The 15,648-nt window shown below is 40.8% G+C and overlaps 1 protein-coding gene across 8 annotated transcripts in view; it reads right to left on the bottom strand.

Moving 5' to 3' along the window:
- Window positions 1-6,225: 6,225 nt before the first annotated feature.
- Window positions 6,226-15,648, bottom strand: part of myo1b (myosin IB) — a 54,011-nt gene continuing 44,588 nt past the window's right edge. For 2 of the 8 annotated variants that reach the window (XM_046403106.1, XM_046403107.1), the window contains 14 exons: window positions 15,029-15,122; window positions 13,644-13,793; window positions 13,478-13,546; window positions 13,302-13,388; window positions 12,845-12,931; window positions 11,656-11,742; window positions 10,746-10,832; window positions 9,226-9,300; window positions 8,908-9,042; window positions 8,413-8,519; window positions 8,090-8,222; window positions 7,604-7,756; window positions 6,884-7,014; window positions 6,226-6,789 (listed from right to left, as the gene is read on the bottom strand). In XM_046403106.1, coding sequence (XP_046259062.1) covers window positions 6,657-6,789; window positions 6,884-7,014; window positions 7,604-7,756; window positions 8,090-8,222; window positions 8,413-8,519; window positions 8,908-9,042; window positions 9,226-9,300; window positions 10,746-10,832; window positions 11,656-11,742; window positions 12,845-12,931; window positions 13,302-13,388; window positions 13,478-13,546; window positions 13,644-13,793; window positions 15,029-15,122 — 1,528 coding nt within the window. In that variant the 3' untranslated portion in view covers window positions 6,226-6,656. The remainder of the gene's footprint in view (window positions 6,790-6,883; window positions 7,015-7,603; window positions 7,757-8,089; window positions 8,223-8,412; window positions 8,520-8,907; window positions 9,043-9,225; window positions 9,301-10,745; window positions 10,833-11,655; window positions 11,743-12,844; window positions 12,932-13,301; window positions 13,389-13,477; window positions 13,547-13,643; window positions 13,794-15,028; window positions 15,123-15,648) is intronic. The other 6 variants (XM_046403108.1, XM_046403113.1, XM_046403109.1 and 3 more) reach the window with 3 other exon arrangements.

The following is a 15,648-nucleotide window of genomic DNA, read 5'->3' as shown; positions in this document are numbered from 1 at the left end:
CTTTGTAATGTATGATGTTTATTGCATGTATATTTCTCTCTCTCCCTTCATCTTCTCTGTCCTGTCTACCTCTTCTTCTTCTCCTTCACCCGGCCAACTATCAGCAGGATGGTTCTCCCCTGTGAGACGGGTCCTGCTCAAGGTTTCTTCCTGTTAAAAGGGAGTTTTTCCTTGCCACTGTCAGCTTGCTTGGGGGTTCAGGCTCTGGGTTTCTGTAAAGCACCTACAGAGACACTTTTGATTGTAAAAGATGCTATATAAATAAAATTATATTGAACTGTGTAGAAGAATACAAGTTAAGAATACCAAAACTCAGCCCTCTCGACAGAAACTGAAGTTGGTATTCAAATGGATTAAAAAAAAAAAAAATTCAAAGATTGTCCGACATTTTAATACTTCAGCTTTCAGTAATTGTTCTGGGAGTGAACTACTTTGAAGTTGTGTGAATGTCTCGAAAGTTAATCAATCATAACTAAAGTTGCCGTTCAGCTTTTATTTTGGCAAGCAACAATATGAAATGTGTCTAACAAAGTTTTATAAAACTTTCAATCTGACAGAACGATCATTACGGCAACATTAATTTGCTGCCTGCTTATATGAAGATACACACATAATGTCTGACTGAAGTGATCGCTCCTGACTTGTTCAGCCATCCACAGATGGTGCAGCAGAAGCCGATTCCCCCCCTCAATCCTTAACTCCCCTCTTCCCTCCATTCTTGCCTATTGACATGATAATGGATACAAATTGATGAAGCCATTGAGTGTGCCGGTGACACGGGGGTGAGTGGGGACACAAACTCTTCACCACCCAGTAGCACCCATTAATCAGACTTCTTCCAGCCCCTGTCCCTCCCTCCAGACGGCCTGACACACTACCAGGGGCAGTAATGCAACATTGTGTGTGTGTCTCTTTCTGCTGGGGTCCTTTCCTGTCTGCCCTTTTAATTCTTCCTCATTTCTATGTTTGTATGTCAACATCAGTCATCACAGTGCAGATCTATCGTAAAGAGAGTCTAGCTGAATAATGATGCTTCCTGAAAACTCAGATAAGTTAAAAAACAAACAAACTCAGAAGTACACAAAAATGACCTTCAAAATGAGACCTTATTAAACCTGCACTGAATGTACACAAAATGAATTTCCTCCAAGACGAGAGCTGGTTTCACCTAAATCACAGCATAGATTTATGCCAAAGTAAATCAGTAGGCTGGTGGCCAACGTGTTGACATCTACATCCTAAACTCCCTTGCTCAATAATGAAATCAGCCTTGACACTGCGACAGCTCAATACAGTCAATATGGTTAACTAACTTCCATCACATGTTTGTAAGGTATCACTGAGTAGATGGTTTAGCACACAGTCAGAGAAATGTTTTCGATGTCCCCTGGAGACAGACAATATGCTAATTAAATTACAGCAAAAAAGTCACAATATGACTTTATTTCATCGGCCAATATTTTATGTAGAAAGGAAGGTACCTATGAAGATTTCATCTGTATGCAACATTAATTTAATGGCAGAAATAAAAAAGGTTGGGAGAAGGAGAAAGGTGGGAGGAAGGGTTTATATGTTGAATTTAGATATTCATTAGTTCGCACTGAACTTTGATCTTATTGACTCTCAAAGGCTGTAAATTCAAGACTTGGAAAACCCCATGACAATCATCCGGGGGCATAAAAATGGCAGCTTCCTGGATTTAATATTATTTGGTTTATTCGGGTTCACCTCAGTGCTCCTATTGCATTGTGTTGATGGCAATAATCCGCAGTCCATTGTATTTGGAAGAGAAATTTAAATATACAAAGCTTCTTCTGAGGATCTGAAATGTTAATGACGTAAAGCACTAACACAATAAGTAAATAATGTATTTAATATATGTATTGTTTCACCATGAACATTAATAAAATGGACAGGAATACAATATTAACAGATCTCTTAGTGTCTTGACCAGTTTTAAAGGATTTCTGGGCCTCATATTTCCTCCTTTCAGACCAACACTGACAATCAGCACTTCAAGGAAAGTTACTATTGGTTCCTTTTGCTGAATTTGTCTGACCCCTAGTGTCCAGTGGCAGTGCAGGCACTGTCAGGCTCTTTGAATTTGGAAGTGCTAAAACTCCACAGCCAATTATAGAACTAAGAAATGAAATAATGATGCTGACAATTAAATAATAACAATAAAAATCAATGCCAGACATTGTGAACTATCATTAAGAAACTTTGACCTTCAGTAAAATAAAAAACAAATAATTATGTATTCTTTTATTATCTATAGAGAGAATATGCTGCGTGCAAAACCAGAGATGATCTTAGCAAGAACAGGACAAGCCACACCTATGGCTGCACTGATTAAAATGTTCCTTTATATAACTTGACTAAAAAATGTTAAGCTGGCATCATAACTAACTGATAGCTACCAGCGCAATCAGTCACGTGGAATAAATGTGAGCACGTTATCAGACACCACACTCTTCCAGGCCTCCTTATATCTTGAGTGCTACCATCAGCTAAACATTATCATAGTATCAAGGCACACGCCGTTTTTCAAAGATAGATTTTAGCTCCAGGCAATTCAACAGTCAGAGAAAAGTAACCACAGCAGTTTTCACCGCAGAAAATTTGGCATAGCTGGAGTACTGGAGTCATTTTGATGTGCATTTAATACTATTTGGCTATTTTAGCATCTTTAATAAATAATCTTACTAAAACTCTGATAAATGAAAATGAGACTGAATTAGGATATCAGCATTAACATAATCCTGTTTCTGTAGATGATGGTTAGTAACAGTGGAGCTGTACACCTTTTCAAAGACAGTTATATGAATAATATTAATTAAAAGAGTCACAAGTTCCTTGAATTATATGATTGAGTCACTGAATGATCATTTCTGAGTAGTAGTTGCAACTTAAGCAGTAGACAGAATATGTAACATTACATATAATATTTATGTATAAGTAGGTTTGCATTATTCTTGTCTGTCTTTCTGTATTGCCAGCAGTGCTGCAGTCCCCTGCAGCTGACAAGATTTTGGACAGGATGTGAAGTCCCCTGTAGAGAGATACCAAACTCATCCTGTTGTCCACAGGCTCTTTATCTGTCTGGTCAGTATGAAAAACATGAAGGGTTCTGCATAGCAACTGGAGCCTGTATTTTAGAAGTTTTGAGTTTAATCATTGTTGCTCATTTAACAAAATATTCCAAGACTGGACAAAATGCAAATGTAAAGTTTAAACAAAACCAACTTATTATGATTTACTGGTCTCTTTAATTCTTTAATTAAGAACACGTAAAATACATTCATCTATGCTAAAATAAAGAGAAATTAGGGATTAAGTACAATCATTTAACAAGAATGTATGCATTGTTATGGAGAGACAAGGCCAGATACTGTGGCCAAGGTTTAACAAATTGTCATTTTTATTTTATTTTGAGTGAATCTGAATAATTGAATGTGCTCCCCCATGTATGTCTTATAATTAATTATAATTACTGCTTTATTATATCCTCCTCCAGCACTCTCCCTCTCTTTTATTGTAATGTCATCTAAAATCCACAGGATGTCGACAAAGACTACTGAATGACAAAACATAAGCAGTTCGACCCTCTGTTGTCCCTACTGTTTAAGAAGGTACGTTTGCTTTTCAGTCCATCGATATAATTGATCACAAATAAAACTCAGTTTTGCAGTTGTCAAATCTAAGATGAATAAAGCATATTTGATCACTGTTTTTAAAAATAATTACAGAACTTCTTATTTTGCTGTGGACAAGGATCTTTTAGCTCCACAAACCACTTTTTCATGATGATTTGGTGCAGATTTGCATCACTGTTCCAATACCCCAGGCGCTGCAGGAGATGGGATTGTGCAGTGTACAGTTCCTTTGCACTCCCACTGAGGGGTTGGATATCCACAGGGAGGCTGGGGCTCCTCCTTCCTTTCCCAGCCTGCAGAGTGGTGGGAACCGGGTACTGGGCAGCCCAAAATGGTATGCTATTTTTACCACTCTGTGCTCAATCTGAGGGCTGCTCCCTGGAGACCTGTTGCCGGCAGCTCTCCCCAAGCCGCGGAATTTAACCCTAGGACAGCTCTCCCCAGAGGTGATGGAAAACATCTGGCCAGCTGCTTGACTACAAGGTCTGGTCGTCCAGCCTCAGTTTAACTAAGACATTTAAGTCCAATCCCCCACTCCCCACCCCACTGATTGATTCCTGTGAATCAGCAGTAAGATTTAATAATCAGATGCACTGATAGCTAATTTCAACTGCACACAGAGGATTACAAAAAAAAAAGTGCTCAAAAGGCTCTGCTCTAAAAGAGTTTTCAAAAACACCCTGAAAGAGTGTGCATCCTACATTCAGTATTGATTTAATGCCAGGAGTATCAGTCATGGGTAGGTGTGCATGATGCCCAGAAAAAAAACAACACTACACTTATTACACATAAATGTATATTAACAAAAATAATAAAGAGCTGTGCCACAGAATCCCAGAATAGCAACATTTATTCATTACAGATTTTTATTTAAATTAAAAAAAGAGATTACTTGTAAATGTTACATTGAGTTCTACTGAAACAATTCCATCTTCTGTCTCTCAGCACGGGTTAACATTAGGCACACAAGAATGCAGATGTCATTTTGCAGCTTTAGCCACTGTTCAAACAAAGGAGGGAGCAAAACTGCATGGAAACTGTGCAGAACCAAGGAAGAGAATACATCAAAAGTGGCATTCAGCTCAATCGTTTCCTTGTGAGTGATTTCTGAAGTCCCTGTGTCACGTGTGACATTAGAAAAAAACAAAAAACAAAACAAACCAATTAGAAAAACAACTTACAAATCAAGTTACCCTGGAATGCAGAACAGGATTAGACCAACTTTGGCTGCGTTATTCCCTCACAGACATCGGAGACACATCCGGCTGACTTGGAAATCAAGAGTACAAAACCCACCACCAGTACGTCCAGATTAAGATTATTATAGTCAACATACTGCTGCTTCTTTGAAAAAAAAAAATCTGGCTTGTGTGTAAATATATGTGTTTGTACATAAAAGTTGTAGAAGCTGTGACCGGTCGATTTCTTCAGATAAATCAAGAACTTAAAGTCATGTACACTTAATGTTTGGTCTTTCTCCTTGAAAAGTACACATTAGATCGGAGTGAATCACGCACTACAATTACTCAAGCTGCAGTGGCAAGAAACAGCTATTTCACAAACACAGCAATTAAAATTAGATTACTAAAGAAACCCTTTGTCCATGCCAGGGCTACAGCCTACAGAGCCTATGTACAGCACATGGTACAGTGAGGGTGACTGCTGTGGGTTCTCACTACAGTTTTGCTGAAAGGAGAACAGTCGAGACAAAGCATTTCATTTATTGCACACAAAAGAAAAGATCTATATGAAAGGTTTCACTTAATCTGGTGAAGACATTGTGGAAGGCTTCACTTCTCCTGCTTGGGTGCTTTTGTTTCCACAGGAACGTCTGTCCCGTCTTTGTCCGTATCTTTCAATCAGGTCCCCCAGTAAGCGAGATGGTCTTCTTCAGTTCATATGTGACATTCTTTGAGTTAAGGATATGAATTCAGTTTATTGTTTGTATATTAAATTAAAGCTTGGAAAAGATCATGAATTGTATTGTGTGTTGAAAGGAAATGGAAGTTAATTACATGTGCAGTTACAAGAAATTGTCACCACAGGCTGACAAGCTCCCTTATTCAAAAACGCTTGGCAATTATGTCATCAATAACAGTAATCAATCACCTACATGGATTTTTATGCTTGTATTTGTACGCTGACACGTGACAAGTCATGGGACCTGTTCATTGGCACATAGGAATTGCAGATACAAAACTGTTTTGACAATTACGTAGCAAATTACATTTGACATCTCAACTGCCAATTTTTTTTTTCTTCAGAGAAAATACACATATATATATATATATATATATATATATATATATATATATATAGAAAATAATAATACAACATACAATCAAATTCAATTTCAGATCATCCTCTTTTGGTTACACCGAAGTGAAAACAAGTGCAGTATTGAAGTTCGTCAGAGAAACTAAATCTGACATGCCTAACCCCAAAAGTTCCCGAGTCATCTCAAATTTTAAGTCACTTAAGCCACTTAAAAACGGATGAGTCAAGGCCAGTTGAGGCTGGAGCTTGTCACAAAGTTTTTGCAATGACTTTTTCTCTGAAGACTAATTCATCATATAGGCAGAACAATCATGATCAGCGTCACCACTGGTATACAGAAGTCTCTTGTGCGCTCCCAAAAGTTTTTTTTTTTTTTCTTTTCATCCAACTTTTACCCCAGCTTTACAAAACACCAGTGAAACATTTTACCAAATGTCTGTGGCATGCAACCCAGATAAGGGCTTTCGTTGCCAAAAAACATGGCACATGGTTACAGCTATAGTGGTGCCATAGTAAATCTGATAAGAAGAGAATGAAGGGAAGAAGAACAACAATAACACAATAAGCCAAATAACTGCACTCTCGTTTGCGGGCTCAGGGTGGGCACTGGGGTGATGGTTCTGGAGACAAGAGGTTGCTGAGTGGGTGGTAGTTCGGTGTTTAAAAATCGGCCGCCATCTGATCACTCGGGAGCAGCACTGGAGGTCCAGCGAGGGAGCTGCACTATGCCGTTGAAGGCACCAGCACCTCCAGCAGGCGGTTGTTCTTACGCTTGCAGGACACACTATTGCCATTCCTGGGGGCACACTGGATGAATTTCACGCACACTTTGTCCTGCTTGAACTGTACCAGAAACCTGTCACACACACACACGCAGAAACATGACTGAACATCATCCAGATGGAAGACAGATCACATTCCTCTGACCACAATAACCAGATTTGACTTACTCATCAGAGATGTCAATGTTGAGCTGCTCCCTGTCTGCAGCCGTGGCCCCGGTGCGGTGGAGTTTAGTGATGATCTCAATCAGATGTTCACTGCTGAGCAAGAAGTCTCCTTTGATGGCTGAGGCCGACCCCTAAAGCAAAACAACACAACTCTAAAAACTCAAGCTCAGTCCCCAAAAATTACACACTTACAACAAGTACACTTTGATGAGAGCAAACTGCACACAAAACATTTTATAGAAAAGTGTTGACTAGAACAACTATTTGTATTAGCCCATCTTTTCTTGTTTCTTCTTTAATTACAGCTCAAATTGCATGTACTGTCTTCTTGGCTTGTCATTTTGTGTTTGCATGTGCAGGTATAAGTCTTGTAAAGTATGTATTCATTGTCTTTGTCACTGATATTTAACAAAAAGCATTTAGCATTTAAATCAGCACCACTTTTTCCTTTAGGCTGTCTGCTTTAATTAGTAGAAGGTGGGCATATTACTGCAGGCTCACTTCCACTGTGTGCAAACATGCTGTTTCGGTTGACTTCTCTAGTTAGCATCCATTGATATTTTAATACAAGTGCACAGTTGACTGCTGTCTTAACTTTAGCCTTAAAGAAATCACTCTACAAATTTCCATTCTTGCAAGTGAAGCAGATCAATACAATGAAGAACTGAATATTAACAGCACTAAAACAACACATCCCAACAGTTGGACAACAACTCTCACCTCTTTGAGCCTGAGAGCAAAGAAGCCATCGTTCTGTGTGCTGACCGACACACTGGCGAGATCCGGCAGAGGAACGCTGGCCTTCACCTGGCCCGTCTTTTGGTCAGCCAGGACTACGTTCTTCTTGGTCAGCAGGAAGATTCGAGCGGTGCCCTGCAGAACCAGAGTAGAAACTGTTAGAATCTCGTCTATAATATCATTCCAGAAAGGATTTTTCTGTCTGTCTGATCTTTGAAACTGGGACAGGGTTAAGAAGTGTAAAGCACAATACACCTCTCCAGAGACGTTTGCTATCTGCTCAACAAAAACAGGCTGCTGCACAGCTGGGTGAAACACCCATCAAAGTAACTTAATAGTTTTGTGCTCCACTTGGCCTTTGTGGAAAAGCGGAGTAAAACACCAGGTCACCATGTAACCACAGCTTGTACTTTAGACTTCTCAGCTCTTACAACAAGCTGAACGGACTGTGTGAGTAGACTCTCTAACCTTGCCATTGGCCCTGTTGATCTTGTTGACCACATCAGCCAGCAGAACCTTCTCTTCCACAGCATTGTTGAGTTTCTGATATTTTGGGTTCTTGCTGATCTCCAGGTAGTCTCCTTTGAAGGGCTGTCTGACGCTGAGACATAACAGAGTCAAAGACAAAAGACATTCATGATAAAAGCCACATGAGAGGTCTGATACTTCGCATTTATCATGAAATAAAACATTTCATCAGTCTCCAGTTTATCAAACAGTGAGTCACTAAATCTGACTCACCACTTATCTATCAATACCATTAAATAAAATCTCCAGTGAATTTCCAGTACCTGCTTGGGTACAGAGCCTTTTTATCTTTGAAGATCTTGCTTGCCTCCAGCTTCTCCTCATAAACTGCCTTCTTCTCCTCTGTGAATTGGCTCCTGTATTTCTTGCACTGAACATACAAACACGCACAAAAACAGCAGAAGTTTGAATAAGGGTCTCCAATAGAATCTATTGTCAGATAGTGGGGTGTTATTTTGATGTTGTGATGCATTGCTTATCTCATTCCCAGGATATATTTTATGCAAAATTCAGAGTATCCTCGCCTCACCCTGTTTCTGATTTCACTGTTTTATTGCTTGGTTGTTCCAGACTGTGGCTTGGACATAAATATTTTGATAAATGCTTGACTTTGATAGCTATAATGCTCACTTCATAGATCATTACTATGTGCAAGGCGTGAATCAGACAACATTCAATATATCATGAATTTACAGAGGAATTCAATACAGGTCAAGGGGACAGACGGAGGACAGGGGCTGTGGTAACTAGTGACCAACCCTCCAGTGATGGAAGATTCTCCGCAGCTCTTTGTGGGCTTCATCCAGGAAGCGGTAAGGCCTAGCGGGCCAGTTCTTGTCGATGGGTGACAAGGGGGGCATGTTGTTCTTCAGGCCCAGGAAGTATTTTTGCATCTGGAATGGACAAAATAGACAGAGATGAGAACTGTATGAAAAGGGGATGCAGGCTGAATGACATATTAGAAAATATTTGATGAAAAACAACAGAAATATACCCCTTTGTTTTGAACACACCAAAGAGTACAATTCTTTTGGTTTGTACACATTTATTTGATTAAACTCTCAAGACTGACTTACAATTCTCTGGATGACGAAACCATAGATCTTCTTGCCGGCATTTGCCCTGAAGAATTTCCTGTACTCTCTGCGGACCTTTTTTATCACAAAAAAGTAAACAACAAGCCAACTGTCAATCACCTATTGGCAGCCATGGTATTTGCTGTGAAGCAGGGAAGAAAATGAGTACACTGATAGGAGAATGACGGTATACACAAACAGCACTGGAGTAACAGACGTGTGGTTAGTCACAAACATTGAACACCTGCAACAGACAAAGTCAACTCCAAGCTGCTGGACTTGATGAAAATGACAATGATTACTGGAAAGGCAATGATGGTTATGACAGATGACCTTCATGCTGACCTCAATTGCACAGACTGAGCTGGGAACATTGTGCGTTCCAGGGCGGGTCAATTAACACGATGAAAAGATTAACACGGCAACAAATAACCAGTGTGACGACAGTTGCTAACACAGGCTGCTAAAACCAGACAGACACGTAGCATATACACCAAAAACTAGGAGACACACACACACACACACACTTTACAAACCTAAAGACAAAGAAAAGTGAATTAAATGCTGCTGGAAACACAGAACAGTGCTGCTTAGTTAGGGTTAGTCGTACAGATGCAGAGGACGTTGGCAGACGAGGACATTTAGAAAAGAACAGATCAGAGAGAAAAAACAGACAGCTTCTGCCATGTCAGTCAGACTCTGTTCATTGCATTAGAAAAAACAAAAAGTGGAAAATTGCAGCTGTCTTTACTGTATCTGAAATGAAATACTAACACTAAGGAATTTCAAAATGAAGTTTAGCTTGCATCTTTGTCAACTATGTACTTAAGAAATTGTTCTCATGAAAACTATCAGATGTGAGGGCCAAGATTCCTGATTGCTTTAAATTCTAATTCTATTCACCTCCACTGGACCGTAGTGTTGACCAAAACCTCTACAATTAAAACAAAAACCCACCTGCACCACCAGAAACCACTGAGGGTACAGTGGAAATGTTATGTATTTTCATTTAGGTGAACACAGTTGTTGTATTAAGTACATTTCTCTGGGCCACACAGGTGGTGCAGAGGTAAATGTTGAGGGAAGACAAGTCCTGCAGGTCCCACAAGGACTACACTGCAACAGGAATTGGAGGGAAATGAGAGGAAAATTTGAAAACTAAACTGTGATATAATTATTCCAAACCATACATAACAGTTTGTACTTGAGTAGTCTTTGTAAAATTACTACATGTTGTGGTGGATTCTCTGTTGATTGTCTGTAAAAGCAAAGTGTTTTGCTGTAAAAAGTACAACAAAAGTTAATGCAGGATATCAGCTAATGTGTTTAAACTCTGGAATCTTTGACTTGAAAGCTGCAAGCAGTTTAAAACAGTGCCATTATGGATGAAGCACTAGGCAGAGGCTGGCTTCCTGCAGAAAACTGTGCAAAAAGTAGATGGTTGCGGAGGATGAAGAGGGTCAGGGGAGATGAGTGGGTGGCAGACTTGGTGATGGCTGCGCCATGGGGCTGGTAGGTACCTTGAGTCCCTGCCAGTAGGCCCAAATCACAGCGACAGCATGCTTACGCCTGGCCTCTTCCTTCAGCCTCCTCAGCTCCCTGCGAGCCTGTTCAGGGGGGTGGGCAGGAAAAGACAGAGAGCGGGAACAAATAAAGCAAGAGAAGATGAGAGGAGGAAGAGGGCGACATTGTTGTGCCTGAGGTCAGCAAACATCAAATCAAACACGCACACGCACACTGCACACCAGTCATCTGTGACCATGGAGAGACTCCAGAAACAATTCTCTGGGTCATTTGAACCTTTATCAGGAAAACTTCTGTAATGGAAAAAAAAAGACTTAACCAAAAAGGAGAAAAGCAAGTTACAAATCAGGAAGCAGAGGTCACTCCAATGGATCCAACCAGCTCCATCTAAAACAAGACTAACAGTCCTGCGATGCAAAGACTGAACATGCGTCAACTATACGGGAAGGAAGTTATCATGCAGGCAGGCAGCATGCACTGGGGAGGTGTGAACCTTGGAGGAAGAAGCTGAGAATACACCAAAACATGACCTGAATAGTCCCTGTGGTCTGGGTGACTCTGTCTTCCAAGGAATGAGGTTGTCCACACAATCCTGGCACATTAACTAGTACTTAGATCAGAAAAACTACCAAATAACCTGGCAGACAGAGCTGTAAAGACATGCTTGGATGAAAATGACAGTCTAGCGGATTAGTTAGACTCCTCACTTCACCATCCAGTGGACGGGTGTTTATGTGAGAGGGTGTATGGTAAGCTGCCCTTCATCCTAAATGAAATGTTGTGAGTGGGTTGAGCAAAATTATGGATATGCTGAGTTTTTTGGGTTTTTTTAGGGAGGGGGGGGGGTCGATGGAGGCGGCAAGTCACATAGTCACAGCAAGTCAAGTCCACAGTCTTCCCAAATACCTTGGTGCCCTGCCAGCCGGCCCAAATGACCGATACGGCATGTTTATTCCTCGCCTCCTCCTTCAGCTGACGCAGCTCTCTGCGGGCCTGATGAAAAGTGGTGGCAGTTGCGGAGGAGGTTAATTTCAGTGACAATCAAAACTTAACTGCCCCAGGAGAGGTACTGAGTAGGTGTAGCAAAAAGCATTATGAGGAGACGAAGGACAACAAAAGACGTCAAGAGATGGGACAGCGGGTGGTTAACATTGACATGCGAGAAGCTTTTTGAGAGTGCTCCCGCTTTGTGACGCTGCATGACCATGCTTTAGAGAAATGAAATATAATGTATGAACACTGAGAGTCTGGGTTAACACTATGTTATCTCAAGCTTCATGAAGATGCTGACCGAGAAGCATTTATGTTAACTGAGAACAAAGTTCGCACATGAAATAATCTTCAACAGCATCTATAACGAGTCAGGAATGGCAGCTATCAGCAGGCTGTGAGACCTTGAAATAAAATATTGATGGTTAACAACCAAGGATATCTCAAACGACAACACAGCAAGTGCTGATAAGATAACTGCATGTTGTACATGTTTGCACAGTGACTTTGATCATACACAGCAGCCATGTTTTATAAAAGAGCAACATATGTGCCATTGTGTTCACGTACAGTAATTCTAGTCTTATTTAGAAGAGCTTTTGCTGTCAAGAGTAGCGGTGCATTAAAGAGGCTCCTCAGCAAGAGCTAGAGCAAATAGCACGGTGGTTAAACTAATGAGATTATAGAAGAGGAGGTAAGAAATTTAAAACACCACGCTGGATAGAAACCAAACCGAAGACACACAAATTCAAAACACGAGAGCCGCATTAAAGGATTTTTCAGAGATAAGTTTGGTTTCACAAGAATAAGATGCTAGTTTTGCTTTACAATGCCATGACTGAAATAAAATATCAAACAGCAACCAAAACAAATGAAGACGATCCTACATGCGGCAACTACGAAACAGAAGACGGGAAGAACGACAATGAGGCACACTAATCAGGCCAGTGGACCACGGAAAGACTGGGACTGAAGTTTTTTCAGAGGGGCTGCTACTCTATTAGGCAGTGTCATATCGGGAATGGGATGGGACGAGACGGGACACGACGAACAGGCATGACAAGACAGCTGGGACAGATACACACTGCTGCTGGGGTTGAAATACCTTGGTTCCCTGCCAGTATGCCCAAATTACTGTCACAGCATGTTTATTCCGCACTTCTTGTTTTAGACGTCTCAGCTCCATCCGAGCCTGTCGGGGCAGGGTAGGCGTTCGGGAAAGCAGGTTGAGGACGTGAGTAGGGAACAAGAATTGGGAAAGGAAAATGAAAGAAAGAAGTGGCAGTGGTGATTGGAGGGCAGCTGGGTAATCAGCAAAAGAAGCAGCAATAAAAAGGAAACAGCAGCAATACAATCAAGGACAGCTTTGTTAGAAAAGAGAATTTTTGTAACACTTCAGGGCCATCAGGTAGGAACACTGCACAAGCCAATACTGTTAAGACTTCTGAGAACATTTTTTTCTTCGACATCAGCATAAACCCTGTATCAAGCCACAGGATGATAGTCCACTGAGGTAAACACCTCATTCTCAGATATCCCTGTGCACTTTAATGCTTCAGTACCTGTGTGCCGTGCCAGTAGGCTGCGATGGTGGTCACTGCCTCTTTACATCTCTTCTGATATTTCAGCTCTCTCAGGACTTTGCGGGCCTGGTGGACACAGCAAGAAAACATCTTAATGCTTTTTTTCTGGCCATGAATTTCTGCATGGCAGACTGAATTCGCAGCATGGTGCGCACCTGCCATCCTCTGATGTAGGACTGCACCACAGTGGTGGCGCTCTTGATTTTCTGGTATTTCTTTTGTTGCTGTGAGATGCAAAAGGCAAAGACAGGAAATTAGCAACACCTGAGACATCACTCTTGAAATGTTTGAATGTGAATGCATTTCCTCAAAGAACCTCACCGCATATCTGCGGTACCACGCTGACACCACTATTTGACTCTTCTTCAGCAACAGGAAGTGGGTACGGCACTTCCAGCCACGGTAGATCTTCTGAATGAGTGTGGCCAGGTCATGCAGGCATTGCCTTCTCCTCTCCTCCAAGAAGAAGAGCTGGAGGGAAGAAGAGAGAATTAATTCCATGAGACAACAAGAGAACACCTTCACTATACGTATGGTGTGATGTTTGTTGTTTAAGCTAGCATGTATCAACATTAGTGCTGTGACAAAAGACTATTTTCATCACTGATAAAGCTAACGATTATTTTCATGATTAACTGATTCGTCATTAAGTTAAAAAAAATGATCTGAATGAAGTTTTATCTTTTTTTTTTTTTTTTTGGCAGGTGTTTTTTGAACTTCTGCCATAACATCACAGGGAAAGAAATTAGAAAATGAAAAAGTTGGAAAAAAAAAATTCCACAGTGAGATCTACAGAAGTATATTTTCATCTAAGCAAATACTGATTCAGCGATATCAAGAACAAAGTCCAGTCTATCTGCGAGAAAATAATAACCTCTCCCTGCATGGGCTCACCACAAGACAATAAAAATTACCTAAATGACCCATAGACTTATCTTCATCAAAGATGTGAGCTCAACATTTTACAGCCCTGCTTTAAAACACTGAGGCTTGTTCATCTGCAGGTAGAGTATCTCTCTTCATATCACTGATTTGCATACATCAAGGACAACTGATTTTAACATTTTTAACCTTGTCTTGCTGTTAATGTAAGTTACGGTTAAATAGGGTAACTTATTTATAGATCACATTTTATACAAATTGACAGCAGAAGAAGTGTTACAAAATATAACAATTAAACTAGAAGTGTTGATGCACTGGATTAACAGCCAAAAGAAATACTGTCAGGAAATATGGATTTAAATCCACTCAACTAGGCTCTATGTAGTGATTTCACAGCTGCAGATATGTAAGGGAGATAAGTTGATGAGATAGAAAAAGCAATTATAAAAGAAAAAAATCCCCCAGTATGAGATCATGTTATTCCAAGCTTTTTTTGGTCTTTTGCTGGGTGAGGAGAAAGTCCATTCAAAAGCTGCAGGCTCCAGCAGCTGAAAGGGCCTTCAAGCGACGAGTAAAGAAGCTCATTTCCCATGTTAGATGGAATGGCTAAGTGAAACCATGTGTTTTCAGAGTGGTGGTTGCATGCTAATTGCTGAAGTGGGGGCTCCAAGTGCAGCCCACCCTGCTTTACAAACATCTTACTGTGAGAAAACAGGGCTGCTGAGCACACTGAATCCAACCTTCAGACATTCAAACTTAGCTTGATCTACCAGCAGATGCCAACAACTGGCTGGAAAAAGGGCTGCCTTATCTGTGTTTTCTACCGTTCTTGGGTTCCTGATGAAGATCTTGGAGCGGCCATAAGAAAACTCGTCTGCTGGGACCTGGAGGTCGGCCATCAGCACTTCCACTCCTTCCCTATGGGAAGCCAGAAGAGTCACATGGGTCACCCAAATCACATCTGACAGTCCAAGTGGTCATAAACAACATAAAAACAACTGCACAGAAGTGAAAAGATTTTGGACACAAGAAAGAAGAACAGTTTTGAGGATCTCGAGTTTGAGAAGAGCTATAACTACTGAAAGGAAAAGAAACATCCCAAAAAAAAAAAAACACACAAAGGGAGGGAACCACACAAAGTGTTGAGGAATGACTGAACAACAAGATACCAATGTGTGGTACAGCAGATAGGAATCAGCGCTTTTCCCAGCACAGAGGATGAAACACGCAAGTCTGGCTGATATGGAACAGAGAAGACCGATAAGGATGAAATGTCTCAACATGTTGTGGCTCAGGGATGGGGAATGGTTCATTTATGTTGAGGGGTGAGTGGCTGGTATGTGACATGATCGCTGCAGGTTTCTGAGAGGACCTTCAGAGGCGTTTCATATGGAGTGTGAAAATGTCCAAAACTGTCTATTTGTTTAACGTATGTAATAATAAG

Source organism: Scatophagus argus, chromosome 11 (assembly GCF_020382885.2).
Source record: "Scatophagus argus isolate fScaArg1 chromosome 11, fScaArg1.pri, whole genome shotgun sequence".
NCBI classification, from domain to species: Eukaryota; Metazoa; Chordata; class Actinopteri; family Scatophagidae; genus Scatophagus; species Scatophagus argus.
This window is presented reverse-complemented; position numbering and strand designations above follow the sequence as displayed.